Source organism: Rissa tridactyla, chromosome 4, assembly GCF_028500815.1.
Source record: "Rissa tridactyla isolate bRisTri1 chromosome 4, bRisTri1.patW.cur.20221130, whole genome shotgun sequence".
NCBI lineage: Eukaryota > Metazoa > Chordata > Aves > Charadriiformes > Laridae > Rissa > Rissa tridactyla.
Genome location: NC_071469.1, coordinates 60,078,087 through 60,092,553, shown reverse-complemented (window position 1 = coordinate 60,092,553; position 14,467 = coordinate 60,078,087). Strand labels below are relative to the sequence as shown.

Here is a 14,467-nt window from a genome sequence, read left to right as displayed (position 1 = left end):
TTCCCAATCTTTTGGACTAAGTACTGCTTGGGTTGTCATCTGACAAGATTAATCACTTTTCGGAGCCACTGGGAACACCTTCCCCTTCCTCTCCTCCTCAGAGCTTTACTGGCTCTGGCAAAGTACGGGCTGGAGGTGCCACCTGGCACCCCTGCCTTGAACGCAGGCTGTCGAGAAATAGTTTGTGCAGAAAGACAAACTCAAAGTTTCACAGCAATAAAGAACGCGGCACATCTGTCACTCAGCTCTGCTAATGATTAATTCCCTTTGCCGCCTCGTTTCCAGGGCTTCATCAAGCGCCAATTTCTAGCCCTACCACACAGCCTGGCCTGAAGCATCCACCTGTCCACCATCCCCTGCAGAAACAAATCGTGTCAGCTCAAGGCTCCAAGCTGCTCCCCGTGCCCGCAGCGTAGCCTGCACCCAGTACCTCCTCTCCATCCACCGAGGACTTGCACTGCTTCCCTCCGGCCCCTCGCCATCCCTGCCATCGCTCTTCTGCAGCCTCAGCTTCACCACTGGACAGGACGTGAATGTTTTTAAATAGATTTCAGTATCTTTGAGTGGCTGGAGCAATCCAGACTTACACCAAGCTTCCCACACAAAAACCCCTTTTTTCTTACAAAGGGGGTAGGAGGCAGCAAAGAAGAAACGTGAGGACACATCCATACCCCTTCCTCCTGTAGGGTCTACAGGTTCTTCCCAAGCTTCTGCTGTAGGCAATATTTAAGACAGCAGCACGTGCTGCCCAGCTCCCAACCACAAACACACGGCTTCCAAAGGCTTCTGTAAGCATTAATCAAACACTTCAGGACACCCAGTTTTCACGTACTAATTCACTTAAATGACACGTTACTTTGTCTTCACAACCAAGACACCTAAACAGCTGAACAGAAATCACAAACTGAATCTCATAGGAATAATTAGTATATGAAAAATAAACCAAGCCAAGCTAGAGCCACCCAGGCAAGTGGCCCTTGGGGTCTGCCTACAAAACAACTCATTTAGACTCAAAATAGTCACACGCTCAATAAATTCAGATGGCATTCTCCAAAGCTCCAGCTATTCTAGGAAAAAAAAAAAACCTGCTATAAAAGGCTGTTGTGAAAAATGAATCTTGCGATGGGCAGTCAGACTCAGTGTGGAAAACAGACCAAACTGTTCATGTGCTACTCAGGAATGATCTTAGAGGTGGGACCATGGCAGAGGTCCCAAGCCCCACCTCCCCCACAGACCGTGAACGGCGCTTCCACTACTCCCAGTGTAGGTCCAAGGTACCTTTTGTTGATTTCTAGATGCCCACACTAGTCTGTAGCTGGAGCACAGCCCAGCAACCTCGCTGATGTGTATAACATCAGGACGTTCTTCTTGCGCTCTCCAACTTTCCTCGGTGCTCTGGTTAGGAGTTTCCAGAAAAATCTGCTATAATTACCATCACTGCCAAGAAGCAAGTCAACAGCAAGGGCAAAACACTCGTAGCATCAGAGAACTTTGGCCTTCAGAAAGTAAGCCCACCCTGACAGGTCTCTCTGGAAGCTTCTTGCATCCAACCAAGGACCCATCCCTCCAACCTGCTACTCAAACACACGACCTCAGCCTCCGCAATGGTCCTCCAAGAGGGCCACGCTTACAACCACATGCAGCTCCTCAGGTCATCCTCCTTCCCACCAGCATCAACTTTTCATAGGGCTTATTTAATACAAGTCAAAACCAAACCTTTGCTACTAGACAACATCTACCACAAACCTCTTGTACAACACCTCATTTGCATGCACTGTCTAAAACGACGTTCTGTATTGCAAGTATTAGGAAATCCCTTCTTCCTTGGGTACATAATTGCTCCTCTACAAGTGTCCAAAATCAACTAAGGGGTTTACCTCCCAAACACCCACAGCTTGGCAATCCAAGCCCTAACTGGGCGTTATCCCAGTTACTTATCCATCGGAAGGACACATCCTAACACTTCTCATCTGCAAACATCAACGCTTTCATGCTGACATTACTGCTCTCTGCCCTGAGCTCACAGGTGAGTTAACATTGACTTAGTTTTGGCAGAAAGTAGCAGAAATTATAGTTTCGCTCCTCCTCCACGAGCACGTTAACAACTCTCAGCAGCGCCGTGAGCCCTCCCAAGTGACCAGCAGTTGTTTGAAGCCTTTAGTAGGTTCTGAATTTTTAAACAGAGATGTATTCTCCTGGGTGTTTACAGGGCATTAAGTAAACATTAAACTTTTTAGTAAAATGTAAAAACATTGAAAACTGTCTCGATTACTCAGCTTTCATTTATACAGTGCTGTGACCTCTCCATCCCAGGGGGCTGTAGAAACAAGACTGAGTTGCTAATTAAAAAATGCACCTTTACAAGAAAACCAGAGATGACTCCACTGCCTTTTGGCAACCTTCAAATGCAAGAATAGCAACAGCAGTGATATAAACCCTCTTCACTTCATTTTATAGATTACTTTTTCTTCTCATACCAGAGCAAAAGCAAAACATTGCAGAAGGACAGAAAACTGGACCACCTCCAGGTCTGAAGGCACTGCCCTCTTCTTAACACATATTACTAGGGAAATCCTTGAGATTAACCCGTTTGACCCAGGAAATGACCATCTCCAGCGGACAAAGTAAAAAGCAAAGAGTTTCCTGAATGCAACGTAATTCCCTGCTTTGAGTCCTCAAATCAGATTCCCCGACCAAGAAGGAAGCAATTCAGAGGTGCTTGATGCTCCCTTGAGTTGCTAAAGCGCTGCTGAGATCTTGCTGCTTCTCACAGCGTGCTGACGCTTTCCTTCATTAGCAAGGCACATCTTTCCTTGTCAAGTTTCTGCTTGGTCCCAGACGCTAACGAGAGGCTGACAGGTAATCATTTAAAACTGCATTTGCTCAAACGTTATAAAGTTATTTACTATCCGCCTGGTCCAACTCTTACCGCAGAGTACGTAAAAGCACTTAACGAGGCTTGGATCAGGCTCCCCGCGATTTATTTAACGCCTATAGTGGGGGCATCCTCCTGTGGGGGACTTGCAGTTTAAAGCATTAATACAAAAATATCTTGGGAAATCCAGCAGATGTTAGGGAGCCAGGAGTAATTTTTACTTATATATATGGATATAAAAATTAAGTTTCCTCCTCTTACTGTGAGAGGTTTTCTCTGCACCTTGAGAGACAGGCTGGCAGAAGAGGGCTGAGTGCATTTCACATTATGGAGGCCCCTAAGCAGCGCACACTTGAGGGCAGCGAAGACGCGAGTCAGCTCATAGTTATTTATTATGGATCTTTCTTTTCTTGACACTGGATTCTGAACCGCAAATCCGGAGCCCTGGGCAGATCCCAGTACTCGCCGCTAACAATGCACAAAAATAAAACCAAGAGGAAGAGAAGTTCTCCATGCACGCCGAGGGCTAAAGGCATTGTTCCTGACAAATTGCTTGACTAGTTTGTCTTCCTTGTGTGCATAACACAATTCGCTTAAATTATTTTTCTGTTGCTAAACCCCACTGTGGTTCTGGGTCACTCATTGAAAGTCAAACCGAGAGGCTGCCTGTGATGGAGCACAGACGCGGGGTATTGTTTGCTTCCCACGTAGGGCATGGTGCTGGACCCGGGGCCTCCCATGATTAATTGCAGAAACCGGAATCTTTACACAAATACTTTTAAAGGAGAACTTGATTAAGCTTAAGAGTTATCTTCTCCGAATATTTGTACCGGTGAGACTTGATTGTGCAAGGAAGAGAGAACCAGCCATGCAGCAAAAGGGAATTAGCTTGAATAGAACATCCAATTAACTGCTTTTGGTTTTTTAATAGTTGTTTTGAATTTATTTGTTTAAGGGAGAACATTAACAGCACAACACACCAATCAGAGGTATAAAGCTACTTTCGGCATCAGAAAAGCCGTCCCTAAAGTTGTATTGGAAAGACCGAAATTGATAGGAAATACATACGAATAACATTTCTAGCCTTAGTGAACGATGACAGTTCTATCCTGAGCTGTCTCTTCAAGAGAGGTGGGACACAGAGCCCAAAAGAGTGGAAACTGTGTCCGGTGAGGTGTCCCCTGCCCCAGTACAGGTACATTTCTAGAGTACTGAAAAGGTACCAAGCCACAGGGGAGCTAGTTCTGTTATCTGAGGCATATTTCAATAAGCAACTAAATCTGGGACCTTCAGGAGGACATACTTGTTTGGGAGCTACAGAAATCTTTCCCAGATTTTCCACTGTTTCTCATGGCAGGAAGCAGATTTAATCCTCCTTCATGAGGAAAGAGCACAGGACGGGAGCAGGGACCCTTCCTATGGGAAAGCAGGACACGCAATTCAGTCGTCAGTGATGGAGAGAAGCCTAGAGGGCATGCCATGCTACAGTTTGGGGAAACTCAACATCCGGTAGCTACTGAAATTAAAATAAACAGGATTCTTCAAGCCCATCTTGTAGATAGGGGACCCAATTCATCTTACGTGAGGAAAAAGAATACATAAAGCAACACAAAATCCCTAAGCCAACACAGCAGGAATCTCTGGGAATCTGCTGGTGCCCCCGTGAATGCCCTTCCCAAGCCTCCCCGCGCCAGCAGCGAGGTCCTGGGTCTGGCACTGGGAGAATGAGCAGCCACTGCATCCCAGCGGCAAGCGGCCCAGCTGCTGTAGGCAGTGGCCCAAGGCAGGCAAGGCGACTGGAGCGAGTCAAGGCTTCTTCAAATTGGCTTCTATGCCCAAAATAGCACATGTAAAATCCAGACCAGAGTGCCACAACACAATGTTTACTTGACCAAGGGCATCTCTCTTAGTCTCCCCTATCCCAAAGCCTTTTATCCTACCCTGCAGAGCATAGCCATGGACCCGCCAACTCCAGGGAGCCCTCCATTCCCAGCTCTCACCCACACAGCTGTCAGCCAGCAGCTCCATTCTGGTGCAAGCTCAGACTCGAAGTCCATGGCCAGCACACTCTTACACGCTCCCAGCGCCTCTCTCCACCTTTCATACCAGAGAGGTGCTTGGCCTCTGCCATGGGCTGGGCAGCTGCAGGCGGCCAGGCGCCCACACCAGGGGAAGGCTACAGGTACAACCAGAGGTAGGTATGTCTCCTGGAGCACCCTTCCACCAGAATCTGCGGCCCTGCCAACAGTACAGATCCCCGTGATTCACCACCACCACTCTCCTGGAGGAAGGAAACCAGCAGTCAAGTAAGGGTGGACCCAACTGGCAAACCAGAGCTTGCCCAATACTCTTCTGTACCTGGGAGCTGGAATCTTCTGCCGTATGGAGTTCAGCTCAGTAACCTTCGCCTTCGAATACTTTCAAAGTTTAGGATTAATGGAGAGATTTGTCCCCAGACCTGGAAGAGTCACCTCACTAAGGCTATGGGACAGACTAAAATCCAGCCTAGTATTTCTCCCATCAACACTGCCTTTATCTCACCCTGTGACCCCCGGGGTGCCGTTTACAGAGAACAGGGACAACCCCCAACCCTTCTTCCACCTGCCCGAGCACACCAAGCTCCCTGGGTGCTTTCCTTTTGTTTCCATCTGCTCGGGCAGACCTGTCTTCCAGCAGATGAACCAGGATTGTACACAATACCCCAGAGGAGGTTTTCAAAGCCTTGGTACAATGGCATCAGCGTTTCCTCGTCTAGCTGGAAGTACGGTGCCCGGTGCTGCAGTGAGAGGTACAAGTCCTTGCCTTCTCCTGGGGCTAAGCGCAGGCAGCCACGGCACTAGTGCGGTTCATGCCCAGCTTCCACATCCCAGACACAGCCCTAGGCTCTACCCATAACCTATAATAAGGAGAGAAATAAGCACTTTCGGGATGTAATACGTTAGATCGGTTTTCAACATCTAATTTAGGATTAAATTAATTACACCCTAGAAAAGCATCTTTCTCTCTAAGGGATTCTGGACAGCGAGCTTAGGCAGTGATATCCGCATCCACTGATGAATCCTGCCCCTTGAGATTGACTAGTCAGGCACAAGTCTTTCTCTGGCAAACCCATTGCACCCATTCTTCTAGTCTGTTAATTCACCTAATTCTCCTTTCCATCAGGACTTATTCTAAACCTTGAATACACAAGGCAGTATCAAGAAGCCGGCAGCTGCCTAGGCCTCCTATTCATCTTTTTCTTTTAGAAATCAGTTCAGTTTTGTCAGTCACATAGTATCATCTTCCATTTTGAAAGCTTGTTGGGGTCTTGCTAAGCCATACACTTCCACATGCTAGGTGTCAGGTGAATTATATCTGCTCCCCCAAAGTCTGCAGATGGGGAAAAGTTCCTCCCGGTTCACATGCGCACATCGTCCCACACAGCTCCTGCTGTTCCAAGCTACCTTGGTGAAAACTAAGCGTCCATCCAGAACCAGAGCAAACACCTCAACCCCTCCCTCACCATCGTCTCTGGCTGGAAACAAACACAAGTCAGTATGACACGTGTCGGTTCCTCTCTTACTCCCATTCCCTGATGTCCCAGGTGAAAACCCCTTGGCTGACCAATGGTTTTTCCCCATCTTACAAGACCCTGCCCTTTGCTGCCCTTGGGCCTTCTTCCATGCAAACCTCGACCCTTTCAGCAGGGGAAAGTTCCAGGTGATTTCTCCATCTTTGATAAAAGTTCAGGCCTCCTGTACGCTACTGTCCTCAAGATTTCCCTTCTTGATGACTTCAGACACTAATTCCCCTTAATATTTTACAGTAATTCTCTGCTACAACCCTTCTGCAACAGAAGCAAGCAATTCCTCCACCGCTGGCAGCAGGCCCTTTGCTGTTTTGGGGGGTGGTTTTTGTTTTGTTTTGGTTGGGGCTTTTTTTGTTTGTTTGTCTTTACATACACACATGCACATTTTGTTTATGGTTTACTAAAAGCAAGACTAGAAATTTCATTTGCTCTTATTAGTTCAAAGCCAGAACGCGGTTTAGAGGGGAATGAGATTGTTGGTTTGATACCCAGCTCTCTCTCAAACATCACGCTGTATCTTTCAGACTGGAAGTCAGTTTATGAGATAAAATCCACGCTTACACTGTTATTTCATAAAGCTGATACTTGTGGATTAGATTAAGATCTCAGCACACAAACAGCAGCAACACTGAACTCTTCCATTTCAGCCTGAACTCCAGCTTCTACTGCATCCCGCGAGGCAGCTCCTATCCTAAGGGAGACGCGCTCGGTGCTGCTGTGCTGTTCATACTCCACAGCTTGCAGAGATGGGAAAGGCCTAGAAGATAAATGCAGGTGTTCTGGAAACTAAGGTTGGCTCAAATACACATATTCCCATTCTTCGTTAGGGCCCAAAGTTTAATTCAGGTCAGATCTTAAAGTCTAAACCGCAATAGTCGCTGGAGTGCTGATGCCTTAAGACTTCAACACTGGAAGTTAGCAGACGCCAATCTGTTTATGTAGGAAACAGGCTATCAGGAATACTAAATACACCATTTAAACTCCATTCAGCATTAATTCAATACTGCTTTCCCATTTACAAACACATACCGTTACCAGGCAGAAATGTGGGACCTCTGTTTTTAAGAACAGTAGCATTACCAGTACTTCACCTTTGCTTCTGGACTCCTCGGGCGACTCCTCAGGTATGCGTTTGGGCAGAGGGAGTCCCGATTTCCTCACCTGGCTCATGCTCCCCCATCGAAGGGAGGGGAAGTTCCTTCTTTATTCGTTTGGTTGTTTAGGGTTTGGGTTTTTTTTGTTGTTTTGGGTTTTTTTTTTGTTTTACTTTGGGGTTCGAGGGGCAGAGGGGCAGGAAGGGCTGGTTTGTATTGAAGGTTAAGGGCTGAAAGAGTCAAACAACTCTGCTAAAAAAGCAGATTACTACGTCACAATACTGGTACCGTATTCTCCACCACCAGGAAAATTACAAAGATGCTTTCCAGTAAGGAAACACCCTCAACTCTTAAAAATGCTGTCCATGCTTCCAAAACCCCAAGCCCATCTCTCCTTCCCCACCCCACTTTGCTTTACAATAAAGGCAGGCATGACTAATTCCTGCCCTCCATACGCTACAGCATTGGAAACCACCGCGGAATCTTGCTGTATTAGTTCTGCTGCGTCTAACACGTGTGAGCAAAGCAGAAAACTCCTTGTCATCTGTCCTGTGCTAAGTCCCGGGCTCAGAAAGGCCTGCTGGTACCCTGCCTGTTGAAAGCAGCAAGACAACCCAAAGCAGTTTTCCCCCAACTGCCCTGTAACGTCTTACCTGTGCTTCTGCATTTAGTGCTCAGTTACACCCAGCAGGTGAAGAGAGAAAATATTCCCTTCCTGAAAATCCCAAGGTTGAAGCCCAGTGCAAAGTTTCCTGCCGTTTTGAGCATGTGTGGCAGCAACATCTACACACTGCTAAGCTTGCCGGGTTAAGAGTCACCTTTTCCCGTGTATTTCAACTGCATTCCTTTCATTGCAGGACAAAGATGCCGATCTTTGTGCTAGCGAAGTGCTAGCCCTTGGCATGCAGCAGGCACCAGTTTATTCTTCAGGTCCTCAGCATATTTATCAGTTTAACCCGCGCTCCAAGCGCAGCGACACGTGGAGGATGCGATACAGGAAGGGGGCAAGCCCCGGTCGGTTCTCCTGACCAAAAAGGTAAGGGACCAATTACATATCAGATTCACATTTTACATCAATAACGTTTTACTACGTGTTTTATTACATCAATGGCTTGAAAAAATTTTATTTGATGTCAGCAAACATTGGAAATCATAGAAAAATGAATTATGTAGAATTTCACAAAGGAATTTACCCCACTATAATTCCTCATACAGTAAAATAATTCAAAACCAAATGTTACTTTTCAGTGGCTAAGCAATTTTATAATGCTATGAACATTCATCACAGTAAGTGTGCCGAATAATAGAAAACAGGCAAAAAAGACATTTAAAATATTACTTACAACATACTTTCTTTAAAATCCCAACGAGTATTTTATCACTTCAAAAGCTATACAGCATTTCCATTATATTTGCAAACTTAACCTTATACATCTTTTAAAATCTTGAAAAAACTTCTTTTAAGCAATCTATAAGCAGTTAACAAAATTGATAAAATCTACATAATGGAATACTATACACTCCAGTATAAATTTTATTTTAGGAGAATATGAATGTAAACACTCATTATTATACAACATGCATAGACTATACTGACCTTCCATCTTCTGAACTGTAACTTTCACTGCAATTGTGCTTTACTATCAACAGGAAAAGCTGCATTAATCCAGGGAGTGGCAGAAAGTATTTGCTTTAGGGGCATTGCACAAGATCGCTAGATTTTTGACTTGCTGAAGACAAGCTGGAGCTAATAAAAAAAAATCATTTTTCTTTTTTTTTTTTTTTTTTAAAAAGAGTAAATATCAGGCCACTCATCGCTGAATGGGCAATGCATAATTTTATACAGATTTGAAAAAATGCATTATCAGAAAAATCTCCTACGATATTTTTGCGCTTCATTGACTTGGAGATTTATGTTCACAAATCCAGTGACCAAGTTAGTGTAATGCACTGTTTGGCTCATATTTGGTGTGCAAGAATACCAACAGCATATTAGCGATTTAGAGAATAAAAACTGAAATTTAAAGTGACAATGAGCATATTTTAATATAATGTTTCAGATGCATTTGTACAGGAAAAAAATATGTTTGTCAGGACATTGCTTTAAGAGAATAAGAGTTTCACTCTTATAGTAACGACTAAAAAAGTGTTCTCGTGGGTATTAATGGGGTCTTCCTGGTTGCAAACTTGTAAAAATATATTAAGAATTCATTATCCCCATTGGTATTAAATCTATCAAGACACAACCACTGTGGTTGCACTACCAGTTATGGCTACTATGGTCTTAAGCATCTGATTGTACATTGTTGCTGTATTGTTAAGCACAACTGAGGCATGGTTTGTTTGGTTTTTTTCCCTTGGTTATAAGGTTATATTACAAAAATTGATCACTGTTTCAAACCAGTTAAACACGAATATTCAAGTAACAAGGTTGTTTTAATGGATAAGCGAAAAAAGAAGTTACCTAGCACTTTACACAACTACATAAAAATTAAATAGAACAAATGAAATTTGTTTATGCATATGCAATACACTTTTATATCTTTAAGATTTCTAAAACTAAAACTTAAACTATCATTTTCTTTAACGATACCATATTTTGCACAATAACTTATACTTAGGAGAAATAATTTCCCATTTTCCACAAAATATATATAATTATGACATTCACATTGATAGTTTAAGAAACAAAATTTAAGTGAATATTCTAACTTATGCAGTTATCTTTGTGGACCCTTCTAATTAGAATGCAACCAGTTGATGTACCTAATGCTTGACCCATTTAAAAAAAAAAAAAAAAAAAAGAGGGTCTTCACCTAAACAAGACCAAACCATTTAAACTTTCAAAAGCTAAAATTATTTCATTGCAGTTAAAAAGATAGTTAAAGAGAATGTAAAAAACTAAACGTTTAAAATACAGTGCTATTATATTGTATGTATCAACTACAATAAGATAGCAGTCAACTGAAAAGTAATTAAACAACTTTTTTCTTCCTAATATCATGAATTATACATGGTTCCCCCTACCCCTTGGGGATGAAGCCAAAACACAACTTTTCTGATCACAAGATGGACAGATTTGAGGGCAAAAACCGATGAAAAGTCCTCACAGGTAACTTAGCTCGTCAGCAGAAGCCTCTCCCGGTGAGTTTCGCCAGCTGGGATAGAAGCTCACACAGCCCTCTCACACTGGCGAGGTCCTGTCTCCGTGCATTGGTACCAGCAGGAGGTTTAATACTAGAGTATTTCTAATGAGCGGCATTGCTTTATACCAGAACTGTCAGCTGAATTCACAGTGCTATTTGCCTGTCTTTAATCCTAATTCACACTGGCTAACAACTAGTGTCCTTTCCCACAAGAGACTCCCAACTCCAACTGCCACAGGACTGAAGGAACATCTGCAGGGCCACAATGGAGCTGCCAGTTCACGTGAACAGCTGTAGAGACGCTGCCACAAACTTGGGATTACAGGTTTCCCACACAGAGGATAGGGAATAGCTCCCTTCCATCACCTACCTCAAAGCATCTCTCTGGAGCTACCAAAATGAAACAGCTGCAAAGTGGCGGAAACAGGCCCTTTTTGGGCTCCGCACTCTAGCCCGCCCTGAGAAATGCCTATCTGCTCCTTCGCCTGGGCACTGTTGCTCAATTTCTGATGTTGAATTACGCTCCTCACACAAGGCCCAAGGAGGAGACCACCTTGGTGGTACAGGAGGCTACCTCCTCCGCCTTTCCTTGGGTTGTGTCTCCGCTGCAGGAGGTGCAGGCAGAGCTGGCTCCGTCAGCCAGCTGGCATTAGCCTACCTCCTTTAGGTACAGAGAGCAGAGCCCTCACAGCACACAGTCCGGCACAGCCCAGCAGCTCAAACATCAGCACCAAGTTCAGGGCTAGACTCAGAGCTTGCAGCACCTCAGCTGCAGGCCAGGACGTGGACTAGCTCATTTCAGGTTGTGTTAGGAGGCTGGTGCCGCACATTGCTGTGTGCCGTCTTGGCTTCAACCCTCTGTAGAGAAAGAGAGGCAAAGAAGGTCCTTTTTTCCACCTGCAAAGACACACGGCGGTTTCTTCCAAGATCATGAAATTAACCATTTTTAAATGCTTTGTGACTAGTGTTATTTTGCAGCTTTCCACTGGAAAAGAAGTAATACTGCTGCTTCTAGCTTCTCTGAACGCTCTCTGCTCGGCAGCCAGCAACTACCTTGTTCAAGGTGCAAAGTCCTCATACGGGACTTTGAGGAACAGCTCCAGTTCAAGCCAGCTAGAGAGGCCACAGCACAGGTCATCTGAGCAGAGGGCTGGGGGATTTGAAAGCTGCATGCACCAAGTATTTGGAAAAGCACCTCTTAGATTTTAAATTGCATATTTTGGTTCAGAACATGAAAGCGGTGTGTGCTTCAGAAGGGTTAAAATGGCCAATGAAATTAACCCGGTTCTTCTCCATTAAACTTCCAAGAGACCAAAAACTACCGGAAGGTTGAATTTTGTACTCCAACCCTCGTCCAGACTTCCAATGGGAGAAGTAGTTTGATGTCTTTGGCAAACAGCGCTCTGAAGAGGAATGAGACACTGGGACAGAAAGTGACCTATGATAGCCAAATGTAAAAAGGCACATATTCCAAAGGAGAGGCACCAGAGAAAGTTGTTTTGACTTAATCCCGCAGAGGATCAGGAAAAAGAAAGTTGTGTAGCACTCATTTAACAAGTTACAATGCAAATGCTGAATGCCAGGGGTTAAATAGCGTATCAAACAGTTTCAGGTTACGTATTCCCTTTTGCACTAAATAAAAGCCATTAAAATATACAGGAATAAAATGCTCAATTAGGGAGCTTTCTATGAAGCAAGAACACACAAATACAGTGGAAAGAATTGCACAAACCAGAAGTGTAATGAGTTACGTTTACAACCTTGGACTGACCAAACCTTAGAAATAACATCTCCTATCACTTCGCATTATTCAAGATTGCTTGTTAACATGCCCTGTCATTTCAGAACAAACCTGACACCACTGGCATGTGCACAGCCCTCTCCTTTATAGAAAGCTCGCTAATAATAGTGTCATCGTAAGAATACACAGGAAGCGGAGACCACAAGGCCATGCAGCAATACGTACTTATACCCTACGGACCAAGTATTATAAGAACTCCTAATGTGTAGAGTTACTGTGGGGCTGCTAAGGAGCTCCTTGTTTTGCAGGTTGGTCAAAATTTACAGACAGGTGTTATTGGTTCTAGGAATCCCCATGCTTAAGCAGGACGTTGATGAAATGGAGAGCTGAGCTACCTGGGTGCTTTTGAAAGAAAGTGGAGGCAGTATGGAGGAATGAGGGGAGATTAAGGCAGATGTAGCACAGGACTGGAAGCGTTTGCCTTTTTTTTGGTAATAGCTGCTTGTCCACAGATATGATGCAGATGGCTGTCTGAGGTTTGCTAATACCTGATATCCTGGATAACACAGTAGTCAACACAAATTGTTCTAGGCTACAGCACCTTCTCACGAAGCAGATGCATATCTGACATCAAGAACAGAAGTAGCCTGGAGGGAAGGGGGAGGGGGGAGAAAAAGGAGACGTTTAGTTTAAAAATGAATACACATAGGCTTTCTTGCATCTCCAAACTTCACCCCAGATCCACCGTACTGAAAGTGACAACCCTGGCACATGGGAGGAATCACAGCAGCTTCCCCTATTATGAGCCGCACTGGAATTTGCTGGGAGTACAAACATACAAGAATTAAGACTGGGGTTGAGGCTGCTTTATAATCAGCAGTCTCGCCTCCCCCCTTCACAAAAAAAAAAAAAAAACACAACCCAAAAAACAGAACTGTGGCCGCTTGCTATGAAAACATACTGAAGGGGAAAGCCCAGAGTAGTCAGAGAGCTGACAAAGTTTTTACTAGGTTGGCAGGCAGGCAGACAAGGCATGCCAGGGAGAAAGCACCTGAGGGACTGCAGGGTTAGGCCAGCAAAGTCTTCTCCTGGCTACCGTCGACTGACTCCACCTGACTTTGACCAGCCATCAGTGCAAGTGCTTAGGTGATAATCCCAATGACATTTCACTTTGTACCCAGAACTGCTCAGACAGGCACCCAGTCAGCACTGTGCTTATGTTACCTCTGAAGGCAGGAGCACCACATTTATAGTCAGCCCGAGAGGCAATGTCTGATGCACTCAGAGCATGGTGGCCATTAGATGTCCGCTGTGCAACACCCTTATGTCCCTTCCCTTGTGCATTTTTATAAAAAGCTGCAGGCTTGGTTAGTTAAAATCCTCTCCATGCTGCCAGCACCTTCCTCCTCCTAGCCATGACACATCAGTTCCTACTGTCCAGAACAGGCTTCAACGAGAACCACAAGCCACACGGTGCTCATGTAAGGTATACATGGTATGTCACAGCTGGTGGCTCACGGCCACGCTGCCTGGTTCCTGCCTGCATCAGCCTGGTGCAGGCAGGCTCTACCCTCATGCCTTACCATACTGCAGGGCGCAGTGAACTGCTTGACTCTCGCAATAGCTGCCTTTTCTCTAGGCTTTGCAACTATTCCCAGCAGCCTATTGTTTTGGTCCCCTTTCCACCACTCAGTGCTTGGCACTTTCCATGACTGGTTTGGGGATCACGACTCTTGCTCTACCAGTCATTCACCAAACCTTGCTGTCATGTCTCCACTCTCCCTCCTCCTCCTCTGCTAACTTGCCTGGGATACATATCGCTCCAGTATCCACACACTTGGCCACATCAGCACACTCCAGTTCCTGCTGTAACCATTTCCTTCCTATCTCAAGTGAGGCTCCTCTTTCTTGGCTCTAACTTTCAGGAGCAACGGTGTATTTAAAGCCAGGAAGAACCTCAGAGGGCTCAGAAAAAAAAAAAAAAGCTCTGCGCTGCCAACAGATACAACTCTACTGGTTACAGGAAGAGGCAGTGACACGAGC

The 14,467-nt window shown here is 44.9% G+C and overlaps 1 protein-coding gene across 1 annotated transcript in view; it reads right to left on the bottom strand.

The window, feature by feature from the left end:
• Positions 1-8,631: 8,631 nt before the first annotated feature.
• Positions 8,632-14,467, bottom strand: part of RCOR1 (REST corepressor 1) — an 88,142-nt gene continuing 82,306 nt past the window's right edge. The window contains exon 12 of the mRNA XM_054198906.1: positions 8,632-13,071. Coding sequence (XP_054054881.1) covers positions 13,030-13,071 — 42 coding nt within the window. The 3' untranslated portion in view covers positions 8,632-13,029. The remainder of the gene's footprint in view (positions 13,072-14,467) is intronic.